Source organism: Martes martes, assembly GCF_963455335.1.
Source record: "Martes martes genome assembly, chromosome: 14".
In the NCBI taxonomy this organism is placed as follows: Eukaryota; Metazoa; Chordata; class Mammalia; order Carnivora; family Mustelidae; genus Martes; species Martes martes.
Genome location: NC_137902.1, coordinates 64,790,761 through 64,805,210, shown reverse-complemented (window position 1 = coordinate 64,805,210; position 14,450 = coordinate 64,790,761). Strand labels below are relative to the sequence as shown.

Sequence of the window (14,450 nt, the reverse complement as noted above, 5' to 3'; positions counted from 1 at the left end):
TTCTGAAACTTTGCTCAGAAGTGCTTTATTCCTCTGCTACGAAATGCACAATCTTCTTCCCAAGGTATATACTTTGTAATATTATGGAGTCGCAGTTAAAAATACATTACACCTTCAAATGAATTAATAGTAGAAAACCTTCAAATTATGCGGGATTTTTAAAAAAGGCTAGATTAGAAAGAATACAGAGGAACATAGGATCTAAACTCTAGTGATTTATTAAGCGTTGCTTTCTTACTAGAACTCAGCCAATAGTCTTATAGACAAATAGTTAATGATTGAAACTTACTTCGATTTAGTGTGCTTGCTCTGAAAAAAGTGATTGTTTGACCACCACACAGCAAAGCGAATAAAAATGACTGGGAAAATAAATCCTTCAAGCATTTCTAGTCTACATTACAGAACAGCAGGATGAGAGCACACCATTATAATCATCAGCAGAATCTACTGAGCATTTACAATGTTCTAGGCACGGCGTGGTGCTTTGTAAGTCTTATCTGATACGATTCTTGCAACAACCTTCTGAAATAATGGAATTGTCTCGATTTCAGTATAAAGAAAACCCAGTTCAGAGTAGAAGATAACCCAGGATCACTTAGAAATTGGGTAAGAATGGAATCAAAATCAGTTGGTGTGATTACAGAGCCCCGCTTCTAAGTACTGTCATATGCGATGTTGTCGAACAAATACTTTAAGAAAGGTAGGCTCCATGGTGACCCAAACGTGAGCTCAGTGAGGGCTGAAGTTTTTGTCTGTTTGGTTCCAGATCTAGTGCCCAGAACAGTGCCCAGCACATGGTAGATGCTCAATAAACGTGTGCAATGAAAATTCAGTGATTGTCTTTGGAGGCAGCAACTACATTACTGGAGTGAGGAGAAGGAGGGAGACTTACTTTTCACTGTAAACTCTTGTACCTTGGGAATTCTATACCATGTGCATCTATCACCTATTCAAAAAATGAATATAATTAACAAAATAAAACAAGATAGAGGGACTGCAGAGAAGTCATATAGGCTGTGTTCCGTACACCAGGTCAAGTGTTTTGACTTACACAGGTCTGCCAGGATATGCTAAGGTGTGTATGTGCACCAGCAAATACTTAGCAAACATGGAGAGGAAACTCAATTCTTTGCGCGGTTTGACCTTACTATTTAAGCAATGAACAGGAGGAATAAGATCACAAGGCAGGAGGGAGATGCACATGATTTGCGTGGCACTTCTAATAGCTTCCCATTGTTCTAAAGTGCTGGTTCTGAACCTGGATGATGCATTAAAATCCCCTAAAAATTTGTATTTCTGCAGGTTCCCAAGGGAATCTGCTGCTTTGGGTCCAAAAACCACACTGTGATAAGCACTGGCTTAAGGGATCCTTACAAGTAAGTGACAGTTATCTAATGGCAGTATTGATTTGAGAGAATTAAGTATCTATTTTCCTGGTGGGAATTACAAGAGTAATTAAATCGCTTCAGAAACTGAATTCAGCGAATGGAGCACACTATTTCTAAATTTCCAGGCGTACGCTTGTGTCATCTGAGAACGCTGTTAAACCATAGACGCTGACTCCACAGGTCTGAGGCCGGCCCTGAGATTCTGTGCGTGGGATGAGCTCCCAGGGGATTGCAACCCACACTTCGAGCTGTGAGACAGTAGGGCACTGGACTAGGCTCTGCTCCGAGTACAGCCGACGATTGCCTTGGACGCATTTTGTCTCCAGTAAAGACCAGGACACAAACACTGATATACTGTACTATGTCTCCTGCTTATGTTATGATTTGCTTAATGCTTGGCATGTATGAGACACTGTGCCGAGCACTTTCTATATACATCTCGTTCACTCTTCAACCCTAGGGAGCAAGTACTCTCGTTTCCCTTTTCTAGACAAAGACAGATTCAGAGAGGTTCAGTCACTGTTCAGAGCTCACATGTCTAGTCGGTGGTAGAGTCTGGGACAGCCCAAGGTCTTGGCCACCACACTCGTGCCACGGGATATGCAAGAGAAATCCCAGAAGTATGCAAGAGCTCCCAGGAAGAGGGCATCCCTTCCGATCGAGGCAGTGGGGCAGACGTTGAACAGAGGTGTCTGAGTTAAGACAGGCAGAGAGGAGTAGAAGCGGGAAGTGAGCCGTCCCCAGCCAGCCACAGGACGTGGGGCGAGAAGGAAAGAATGGGACTATCGTGAGAACGGCAAGCGGCCAGCTTTCCTAAAGTGACAAGCCACTGAGCTGTGGGAAGTGAGGGCCATGTCGGGCGATGTTTATAGGGAAGTTGGATTCTAGTATAACAACTACCACCCAAGTGACATCCAAGTGACTAGCGACATATGTCCATCAGTGGGTGAAAACACTTTCATTTTTTTGACCCATCGATATATATGTATATACATATATAGTACACACACACACGCACACACACACGCACACACACACTCACTGAAGACCTAAACCTTCAAAGCTCTCCCTCTTCCTCTCACGTTCTTCCACCCAATTCTAATCCCGCAAGAAGCAGAATCCACGGAGAGTTGCCTCTGTCTGATAGCTGCGGCCTACTGAGCACCTGCTCTATGCTGGTCGCCATTCTAAACGCTTTGGTATGTTATATCTTTTCATCTTCTCGGCAGTTCCATGTGGTATAATGAACCCGTTTAGAGATGAGACAAATAAGACTCAGCACATTTTATTTTTTGAAGGTTCAAATCAGGAACATCAAAATACAGATAACTCTGAAAACATTTTCCATCAATTCAAAGCATTCGTCAAAAGACGTCTCTCTCCCCTAATGTTTAGACAATACATTTTCAGCCTGGAGAACCCACATGACAGTGTTTGTTCACGAGTCTTTTCTCTCCATCCCCCGGTACTTTGATTCTCAGAAAAGCGAGGGAGCGGGAACTGGATGGACGGGGAGCACGGTCATATTACCAGCCTGATGCTCTCCGACTTCTGTTCTAAGGGTCTGATTCTGCCCTACAGTTGCACAAACAAAGTTCCTCAGATTCCAGATCTGCACGTACTGCAGTTTGGAGCAAGAGCTCGGATTAAGCAAGGTTTCCTGCAGCCATCTGAGGGACTGATCAAAGGGGGAGGTGACTGGCGGCTGACGGAATTGCACCATCTAGTTCAAGAGTTCATGCGTGTAGCAGAGGCTCTTTAGTGTCGGGCTGGAGGCCCAGGGCGGCCTTCTGGGAGAGTGGAGGCTCAGGGCAAGGCTGCCCCCCCCAACCCTGGGGCCAGGTGAAGGAGGAAGCAAGCTCCCTCCGCCAGGAAGGAACAGATATGAGGCTTTCACAAGAACCTGTTGTTTTCTAGCACCTCCTGGCAGTGGTGGTTCTTTCCAATAGCTTGCTAACTACATTCTGAAACACAGTGTTTTCTTGCTTCCCTTCTCAATGAGAACAACGGGGTAAGTTGAGGAAATAGATGAGCCATGGGTGAGGAGGCTAAGGAAGTATGTGTCATTAAGGGTTGTAAGCACCTCATGCGGGAGGCCATAGGCCATGCTCTCCCTCCCCCCTTCCCTGCCCTCCAGGTGCTCCTAAGAACCAGCCCTCCTCCATGGCCAAAAGGAATCGGACTGGACTGGCAAAGTTTGCCCATCTTGTAACCAACGTGAACAAGTTGCTGTTCTCCCACAGAACAAATGCCTCCTTCTGCTCGGGCTAGATTTTTTTTTTTTTAAGAGCAAACAAAGTCCATTTGATTCTTTACTCTCAAACATTTATTCTAGTCTTTGTGGCTAGATGTGCTTCTTTTTAAAAAACGGGATCACAGTTTTTAAACTGCTCCTTAATCCAGGCTAGATATAGTTTCTAAATAAGCATGCATGACTCAGGCTTGGAACTCTTCCAGATGTAGCAATGAAAAATGTCCCCTGTGATCTTGGTTGGGTTAATAAACAAACTCATCCCAGAAAGGAAAACGATTTCAGTGTCCTTCCTGTGAAGAGGTAGAAAAAGACAATGTTGGGACAGATGCTATAACTTTTTCATATTCTTATCATTCTTATCAATACACCTTCACCCTCATCCAGAAATTGCCCTCGGGCATCTAAGTCAGATTACCCTGACTTGGTCACATGAACACCTGAGACTCCAGACAGAACGCAGGTAGAAAGAGGACAAAGTTATGCACACTGTTCTCTTTATCTAAAATCTGTGCCACTCGTGAAGTAGACTAGACAACGAATGAACTACCAGCCACAGGCCAGCCCTGGGAAATCAGGCACTGACATGGTGGTTCTTACTGAAAAAGAAATGGGGTAGCTTAATTCAAGGTGGTAGTGCCATGCTCATTAATTCTTCTAATTATTCTTTGTTAGCTATTTTTGTCTAGCTTCAACCCCAAATCCAGACCTCGTTAGCCTCGGCTCCTCCTTACACAGGCATATAAGGATGGTGTGTGCTCCGCAAGAAGATGTTCCCCGCCCCCGGGTGTGCAGGAATATCAGGATCCCACGGGCTTTCGTGGGCAAGCATTTGGCCTCTTCCTAACGTTATACCCAAACTGCCATTCCTTGTGTGGACAACAAACATGCGCTTGTCGGTTTGTTATATTACCTACCTCTACCTAAAGGATGTGTGCTTACAAGGCGAAGACGGGTGGGCTCTGTTGTCAGTTAGCCTCCCTGTGGTTCTGGCCCAGCGGGTCAGACCACCCCTTCCTTCTGCGACGTCTTCCCTGCTTCTCTGACCCCTCCTGTTCCTGGCCCTCGCACTCCCCTGCCACCCCCATCTCCACTCAGCCCCAGTGCTGATGCTCCACTTTCTTCTCCCTGCAGCAAGAATCCCAACGTGAAGGGAAAGGGTTAGGGGTGGTCAGATTAGGACCCACTTCCACATGAAGCAAGTCAGACTCTCCAGGTCGGTGGGCAGGCATGAAAATAACTGGAGGGTGAGGGGTGGGGGGAGGAAGCTTATTCCAAATTATGACTTGTTTTGGGCAAATGGAAAAACCACTTATTGTCCTTCATCAATAAACATGCTTCATTCCCTGCAATCCCTTAAGACAATCCCTGTGTCCATTTATCCCCCCCAACTGCTCTGGTTACTCATTCTGTCACAGCTTCTTGGGGAAAACACACACACACTGACACACACACACATTACATGAGAACTGCTCTATTCTGTGTCTATGTCTCCATCACATCATGGACGCGGTGGCTTCCCAAGATCACCAGGGGAGCCGCAGATCGCCTGCGCTCCACTGACTGGACCCTGTCAGGACTTCTCCCCTGGCTTTTGCTAGAACCCACTCTTCTTTCTGGTTTTCTTCCTCTATTGTTCACCACTCCCCTCCATGTCCTTTGACATTCCTCTTCCTCTCTACTGTCAATGTGCCCAGACTTTTCTAGAACCGCGTCTCATCCTCCCTATGCCCTTTCCTGGGGTCCGCATTCAGGTCGGTGCTCAGTTTCTCCAGCTCCTGTGTGCTGAGTTCTTCTGCGGGGTCATCTGCTTTTCTGTCTGTCTCTCTCCCTTTGAAGTTTTATTTATTTAAGTAACCTTTATGCCCCACCGGGAGCGGGGCTCAAACTCACAACTGCGAGATCAAGAGTCGCATGCTCTTCCAACGGAGCCTACCAGGCCCCCCGTCTCTGACACTTTCTGAACTTGGAACACTTCTTTCCACCTTCCCAAATCTTGGCTTCTCCACATTCTATCTATTCCTTGCAATACGTCTTTCTGAGGCCTTCAGTAATCTCCCCTTTTTCTGAATTTCCTTGTCACTTTTATCTATTCTTCTTTACCGCATCTCCTTTAAGTAGAAAGTCGGAGCGATAAACCTAATTCAAATTCCAGTTGCCTTGACGAGGTAAACCTGGGCAGCAAATATCTTAAACCCATTGAGCCTCAATTCCTTAATGTAAATTATAACTAATAGGACTGTAAGTTAGGGCTTTAGATGAAGGATAAATGTAGACTGGAGTGATAATAGTAACAATAATTCTCTCGACTATTTGGAAAAAATTCAGGAAGATAAGGTACCTCGTAACTAACTTTCACTGAGCTCTCTGGGCTAAATCCCTTATATAGGATCTCATTTAAAACTTGCAACAATCTAACCATTGTGAGACTAAATTATATAAATTACCAGGCACCAGAGATGCCAGAGCAAAGGTTAAGGGCAGGGATTTGTGCATAATCCCTTGCACTGATCTGCATAATCTTGATCAAGGTCCTTTAACCTTGCTGGAACTGATTTTTCACATCTATAAAATGGGCATACCATTTTCGATGGCTCTAACTCAGAGCTCACTGTGAAGGTCACATGACATAATGCAGGAAATGTAGATAGATTCATGCCTGGCACAGAGAAAGGGCTCAATAAAGGGTAAGTACCTTATTTATGATGTTTTGAGAGTTCATTTATATGGAATCCTATCAGGGGACAGACACAAGTAAATGTGTGGATTTAAGCCTGTGGATACACTCGTCCATGGGAGAGCGGCTCTTTGTATACATCCTAAATATTGTGACAGGGATAAAGACGGGTCTCCTCCCATGGAGCTAACAGTCTACTTTAAAAGTAATGAATAAAATTAATCACAAATTGGCAAACTGCAGTCTGTGGGCTGAATCTGCCTCCCACCAACTTTTTAAGCCAACTTGTTTTATTTTATTATTTTTTAAAGATTTAATTAATTTATTTGACAGAGAGAGAGGGTGAGCGAGCGCACAAGTAGGGTGAGGGACAGAGGGAGAAGCAGGTTTCCCGCTGAGCAGGGAGCCTGATGTGGGGCTCAATCCCAGGATCCTGGGATCATGACCTGAGCCAAAGGCAGACGCTTAACTGACTGAGCCACCCAGGAGCTCCTTAAATCAATGACTGTCACATAGCCGAGCCCTTTTGTTCAGGTCTTGTCTCGTGCTGCTGTTACATCACAAAGGCAGAGTTGAACAGTTAGGCCTGAGAACTACATGGTGTGAAAATCTGAAAATATTTACCATTGACCCCTTAACAGGAAAAAAAAAAACAAAACGTGCTACCCTTGGAAATTAATGGCTAGCACCTCAAGATGAGTATTAGGATGAAATTAAAAAGTGTGCACAGAGAGGACAGTGGAATATCAGTAGCCAGGGCCACATCACACAGAACCTACCAACCATGGAAGGGCCCGACTTTTAAGCCAAGTGTGATGTAAAGCCTCAGGAGGTTTTTATCTTAGTTTAGTATTTACACTATACATTATGTAGACAGGGTGGCTACTTTTATCATGAAATATAACAACCATGCAGATGAGTACAGAAAATGTAAAAGTACATTTTCACAAACTGTTACAAAATAAACAGCATCCAGGTCAAGAACTAGAACATCACCATAGAAGCCTCCCTCATCCCATCCCAATCACAGCCTCCTCCTCCCTCCTTCACAGTAATCACTTAATGACATTCTTCCCTTTGCCCTTCTTTTATAGCCTCACTATCTAATTTTATAATCCTAGTTTAGTGTTACTGAGTTTTGATGAGTTCTGTTGTCTCTGCATAATCTACAACCCAGTGACTACAGTCCTTGGAGTGTACCCTATAGAAATATAGGCATACATGTACTTGGGGCAGATAGAAGGTTTGTAGCAGCTTTGTCTGCAAGAGCCCCAAACTGGAAACGAGCTACATTTCCACGTCCAAGTGGCACGGATAACTTACTTCTGGTAGGGGCAGACAACAGAATATCACAGTGAAATGAAAACGAATGAGCTACGCTAATAGGCAACACATGAAGGAATTTTAAAAAACAGGACTCTAAGCTTTGGGGGGTTTAAGCTTGGAAATGGAATGATAGGATCCAATATTTGTAAAAGACTGCTGGGATGCCAGGTAGAAATCCGAGTCTGCAGGGAAAGAAGTGGACGGAGTGCAGAAGCTCCCGCAGCGGTCCACGGCAGAACCGTAAGGAGTCCGCAGGTGGGACTGGCTTGGGCGGTGGCAGTGGGGGGGGGTGGGGAGGCAGAGAAGGGGGATGTGAGATGAGTCCTGGAAGATTGCACATGAGTGCTAAGAAAAGGGAGATTACACATAACCTCGGGGCTGCCTTGCATGACGGAGCCACTCACTAGGATGAGGAGCCTGGGGGGAGACACTGTTTGGAGCCGGGGTTCAGGGCATGACGTCTAGAGCCTGTGAGACTCTAGAGGGAAACAGCAGGTATGTGCTGGGTGGGTGGACAGCGTGGATCAAAATCACTCAACAATTCCAAAACCAAAGACAGGATAGCAAGGATAGGATGGACTGTGTTTTAGGATAAAGGACTCTGCCCCAGTTCACTGATCTTTTTCTTTTGTTGGAAATTCTTTTCAATTCGCTAACTAGTCTTTGAGATACAGATACACCTTAGGAGAGTCATTATAAAGCTGTTTATTGATGTAATCCATAGTCTAGGTCTCTCTCAGTGGGAAGGCGTTTATTGGAAGGAAGACGGACATGGCAAGCAAATTTTCTCTAACCTGCCTCTTCTCAGAAACCTGTAAAACGTACTTTTCCTTGAGTCTCCCTCCACTGCGATGGAATCACCTAAAAACACAGCGAGGATCTCCTGTGTACCAGGCACTGTGCTAGGTTCTGGGTCTCTGCTTCTGGCATTTCATTTTCACTTTATCATTGAGAGAAGCATGTAATTAGGTAATGTCTATTTGGAAGGTCAATTGTAATCAGAGACATATCAGGCAAAAGGCTAGATGTTGCGACTGAACAGGTATTTGCAAAATGATAACCTTTAAGGTGAAGAACAATTTCTGCAAAACTACAGTCACCCCCTGGGACAGGCTAGTCTTCAAGGCTTCCTTCCAGACCTAGAAAGCTAAACACCTACTAGCCTGATTTATTTATTAGCATGCCCAGGGGATTAGGAAAGCAGGATAGTCCTAGGCATTTGTGAGAAGGGGTCCTAAAAGGACATCTTTCTGGTAGTTTCCTTGATGCCCATTTTCATGTCTCCCGAAGTAATTTCTCCTATTTTTTTGAGTTTTAGACTATGCCATTCAAATTCTACTTATTCTCTCCTAATTGAGAAGACTCAGATATGTTTACTAAAACTACTTACTTTGGGTTCTTAAGATCTATTCTAAATTATGTTTATATTTATTTTCCCGGAATTTGCACTTTGGGCTGCGTATTTCTTTTACCAAGATGGTCAGAAGAAAGTATACTATTTCTACCATAGTCTTATCAAGGTCATTAAAAAATAATTATTATCTTGCGATAATTTCTAAGAGCATGATCTATTCCTTTTCCTAAACTTTCCCTTTTTTAAAGCTTAAAAAACAATATATTCTTGGGTTCTGTATATAAGAAAACAGATCATGTTAGAGTAGCAATGAAAGAGAAGAGCTAGACCCAGACCGTCCGATCTGTCTTCCTGTTCGGCTCTGCTGCTAACCTAGTTGGGTAAGCTACTCAACATTTATTTGGGCTTTGCTACCTCATCAGCATAGTAGACATCATGGGCTACATGATGCCAGGTCAGTTCACTGGGCACTGAATTTGGCACAAAGGTGACTGAGCACGACTCTCCTCAAGCCTTACATCATTCTAACGTTTGGTGAAATTTTATAGCTTTATTATAGCTCAAACCTCTACCTATCTGATTTTTTTTAAAGATTTCATTTATTTATTTGACAGAGAGAGAAAAAGATCACAAGTAGGCAGAGAGGCAGGCAGAGAGAGAGGGGGGAAGCAGGCTCCCTGCTGAGCAGAGAGCCCGATGCGGGGCTCGATCCCAGGACCCTTGAGATCATGACCTCAGCGGAAGGCAGAGGCTTAACTCACTGAGCCACCCAGGCACCCCAAACCTCTACCTATCTGATAATTATTTCTACTATGTGTGTACTTAGCCTCTTACTTTTTTTTCCTTTTAACATGCATTGTCTGCATTTGATCCTGAGTGAGATTTTGCAGCCTTATCAAATTGTGAGTAGCTGAGAATTAAACAATTCTTCTCAGTCTCACCCAATTGTCTCCCAACCCTGTTCAGCAGAGTCCTGTTTCCCAGAGCTACCTTTGGTTTTTACTCCCCATGGCTTAATTCCATTTCCCATTTTTTTAAATCTGTCAGTATAACGCAACCTCTTAGAATTCTGCAAGCTAAAACATGTACTACGTTATTTAAAAATTCACAAAATATACTCGACAGGAAATGATAATTTAAAGTCAGCGTTGAACCAAACCAACTCTAAAAATCTCTTGGGAGGGGGACTCAAAATAGAAGACAGACGGAACCTTCACCTCAATTTTCTTCTTTCTTTTCTTCCTTCCTCTCTTCTTTCTCTCTCTTTCCTCCCTCCCTTCTTCATCTTTTGTCCTTCTTTTAAATTGCAAAGTGAATTACAAAACATAAGAATGTAACTGGCACCAGAACCAACATTCATTTTGTACGGATATTAATTTGATAAGTATGTGACATACTTTCTGGGAAAGAAGACAAGTGGGGCATTAAGAGATCTGTGGATGAGTCTGGCTCTCTCGCAGCTCTGTTTACCCCCTACCCAGGTAATATGTGGCTTAGATAAGGCTGCTTTATCGCCTCCTTCTACAGTTCTACTTCGTTGATACTTCAGCCTTCCTTCTACTCTGTAACCTGGCTCCATTGTTCCCCTAGGTCATTAATTGATAACATTGTCTAGACTTGTTGATTTTTTAGTGTGTGAAATTAATGCAAACATTTTTTTACCTATGCTAATTTTTCCTAATAGACGAGAGAAAGAGAAGGAGAAAGCAAAGAAGATAAAGGAGGACATGACAGACTACTCTCAGTACCCTTCCCTTAATATTTACTCAATTTTTATAATATGGAATTGAAATTATATTTTTCCATATTACAAACTCATTCTTCTTTTTCTTTTTTTTTTTAAGGTTCTATTTATATATTTGACAGAGAGAGACACAGCGAGAAAGGGAATACAAGCAGGGAGAGTGGGAGAGGGAGAAGTAGGCTTCCCGCTGAGCAGGGACCCCGATGTGGGCCTTGATCCCAGGACCCTGAACAGGCAGACGCTTAACCGACTGAGCCACCCAGGCACCCTTATCTTTCTTGAGAAAAACTGGCAGCATATATCACTTTTCATTTTTATATGCTTTTAAAAGCTGCTGAGCTCCTCAGTACCCTAGGATACCAGTGTGGTGATCTCTTACTGGTTCGTTAGAGACAGATATTCACAACATCCCTGTGGTTACGTGGAAATAAACACTTGCCCCAGTCTGTGAGGGCTTACCGAAAGAAGCAGCTCCAAATCCAACTAAAGTAGCAAAGTGTTGGCAAGACTATGAGGCAAATGAGTCAGAAGTAAAAGCTATCATTAAAGTTGTAGAATTAAATTTAGAATTAAATTTAGAATTAAAATTGGGGGGGAGGATTTGGAGTAATATAGAAATGCTAGTTTATTCATGATAGGGCAGACGTGGCTTACTGGTGCTCATGTAAGCAGTTTAGGAACATCAGCTGACAGTGATATTAATAGGAGTCAAATTAAATGGATATTATAACCTCAGAACCATCTTAATCTTCAATAGTAGATTTGTAAGATCGTCCATGGACAAAGCAATGGCCCTGCCCTCCTCTGCTTTGATCAGACTACACCTGGAATACTGTGTTCAGTTTTGGTCACCTCCACCTGAGGTAGAAACTGACACCCTGAAATGTGCACAGGAGACAATGGTGAGGGAGCCATCATGGTGAGGGAGGGGATAATACGCCCTGAGAAAAGCAGACTCAAGAGAAATAGAAGAGGCAGGTTTTGTGTTAAATAGTGCCAAATGTATCAGAGCCCGAATCAGTGAGCAGTAGCTTGAATCACTGAGAAGGACACATTGCGAAATGAAGAATTTATTTAAAGTCAGAGCTGTTCATAGCACAGTAAGTGGGCTGGGAATTAGGGAATTTCTGTCATTAAGACATTTGGGCAAAAGACCTCCTCTGAGAGGATTTTATAGAGATGACTCTAGCATAGATGGCTGAAGTGACCTTTTAGGAACCCCTCCCAACATTAAATTCTACAGCTTTATGAAATCAATAGCCATTTGATTCTCACAGCCTGTGGACACACCCATAAGGCAAGGGCCAGAAAGTTTAAAGAAAGACGAATAAAATGAGAATCAAAACTTATTAATTTCAAACTCCCAAGCCGAGAGAAATCCATAAGAAATCACTGTCATTTCTAGTTAAATGGCTAGATGAATTATCTTCAAATAAAATGATTAAAAATTTCTCCTTTTTGGGAAATTATTCGGTTATTCATGTATATAAAGCTGTTATATAGTCCATTCAAACTTGGCCTCTCATCAATGCAACTACTTTGGATATTCTGTCCAAAACTAGCAAATTCTTAGGTCTGTGATCGTCATATTTCATGAAATCACATTTGCAAATCTACGTTGACATGTTTTGTGTGCATACACATCAATGTGAGAACATTTTCCTTTTGTCTTCTGCCCACAAGAAATTACTCTGCAAACTTTACATAAGAAGGCATTAAAATATATAGTATGACAGCAAGGCATATTATTCTTAAAGTCCTAAAGATGATACAAATATCCAATCAGGGATAAAACAGAAGTAAATACATAGCTGATGATGTAGACAAAAGGAAAGAAAAATGAGTAAACACCTTTAACATTTACGAAAACAACATTTACAAACAATGAGACAGCTCTGTTCAGGTTCCTAAATGACCATCAAGGCATTAGCTGTTCTAGCTACGTATTCTCCTGGCCAGAGTGCACTTTCAAGAGGCACTTACTGGATGCCAAAAAAGTTAAAGTGACTTTGGATTCTGTAGGCTTCCCACTATTTAGATGTTCACTCAAAGGAGAGACTAGTAATTAAAATAGGGACAATTACCTAAACACAGAGAAAGACTAACAACATTGAGTCTGCTCTGTGCGAAAAATACACGAGAGGTGGCAAATACAGGGAGCGAGAAGACAGAAGTCATTTGGGAGAGTCAGGTGGTACAAGAAAGAAACATAAATAAACTGGAAATTCTTCTATAAGTGTACATTTCATTACTCCAGCAAAATTCCAAAATTTGCCACCTTTATAATATTTATTTACTGTAAAAATGTAAATTTTCCAATGAAACTTTTAAAGATACCATTCATTAGTATAATGATACGTTGTGAGCTGGGCAAATGTACTGATTTTTAAAATAGGGCAGGAAACAAGTCGTTTCTTTTAAGCAAATGAAGTATAGCTATAAGAATTTGTATTTTCATCTCTGTCATGAAATCAATATTGAAAATTTATATTCTGAAAGCAGTTTTGTTCAGGTTGAGTTTTCATTATTGGTTCAAGTTCAAAAGCTGCTTTTTTACTCTGAAGCTTAGAGTAAGCCTTACAATGAGCATTTAGCTCTTTACATATAAGATACCTTCTCTTACTTTGGACAATATTTTAGCTGTAAACATTAATCAGATTTCCTCTTTTAGGTTATCAAATGTAAACAATAAAAACCAATTTTCTGCTTAATAGAAACAAATAGAATGCAATCCATGTCATTAGTGATGCTTGTACTTTAAAGTTGGAAAACGGATTCAAGGAGAGGGGCTTTAAAGCAACCACTAATACCAAAGATACATCTTTGAAATGGTACATAAATTAATAGTTGGAAGTTAGGTGAAGAGTTAGTAACTCAAGGAAGTGTTATATTTTGAAGATAAGAAATGGAAGATAAAGCTGGTAGTTAAAGTTCCATCACAGTAAAAAGTTACAAATACCTTCTTCAACATCTGAGATATATTCACCATCACTGAGCATTTCAGGGGCGTTGGCTTTACGAACTGCATGATTTAAGTGAACAATGTAAGTGTGTGGAAAATCGCATACTCTTTACACGACAACAAAACACAACACTTCTAAACACATTTTTGCAATAAACACATTTCAGGAAACAGATACACAGTCACTCTTAATTATTATGAACACAAATGTGGCTTTCATACCTTCATCGTCAGACATATCAAGAACTTCATTCATCGTTTCTGGAACATTCATTTTGTGCTTCTCTATGATAGTCTAGTAACAACAAAAAAAAAGCAGTCACTTTAAAGAATGAGATTATTCATTTCTTTATAAATCAGTATTTATTATGGGACTGATGTACTGAATATCATGAAGCTCTCACATATAAAATGGCATTAAGATTTTCCCTTAGCATTAAGGTCTCCACCATATATACTGCTAAGAAGATAAGGTGAAAGAATTCTAGTGGTAAAGCAAACCGGCTTAAAAGATTTAGGTCCCTAATGAGGCCTTTCAAAGGAAAGAGAAGAGAGATATCGCCTCTCCTAGTCCATTGTTATACTTTTTCATGGTCTGTGGAACCTGCCACCTCATTCCACTGAAAGTCTTGGCTGAAGATAAGCCAAATGAACAGCAAGCATTGTGTCTTTATTGCTTGTGCCAAGCCAGCCATTAATTTTGTCTTCCCCTTCTATATGTACACTTTAATTCCTAGGATAAATATAA

General features: G+C 41.9%; 1 protein-coding gene across 1 annotated transcript in view; it reads right to left on the bottom strand.

The window, feature by feature from the left end:
• Nucleotides 1-14,450, bottom strand: part of ANK3 (ankyrin 3) — a gene marked incomplete at its 5' end in the record, with an annotated part of 330,132 nt that overhangs the window by 107,806 nt on the left and 207,876 nt on the right. The window contains 2 exons of the mRNA XM_080822938.1: nt 13,700-13,762; nt 13,925-13,997. Coding sequence (XP_080679064.1) covers nt 13,700-13,762; nt 13,925-13,997 — 136 coding nt within the window. The remainder of the gene's footprint in view (nt 1-13,699; nt 13,763-13,924; nt 13,998-14,450) is intronic.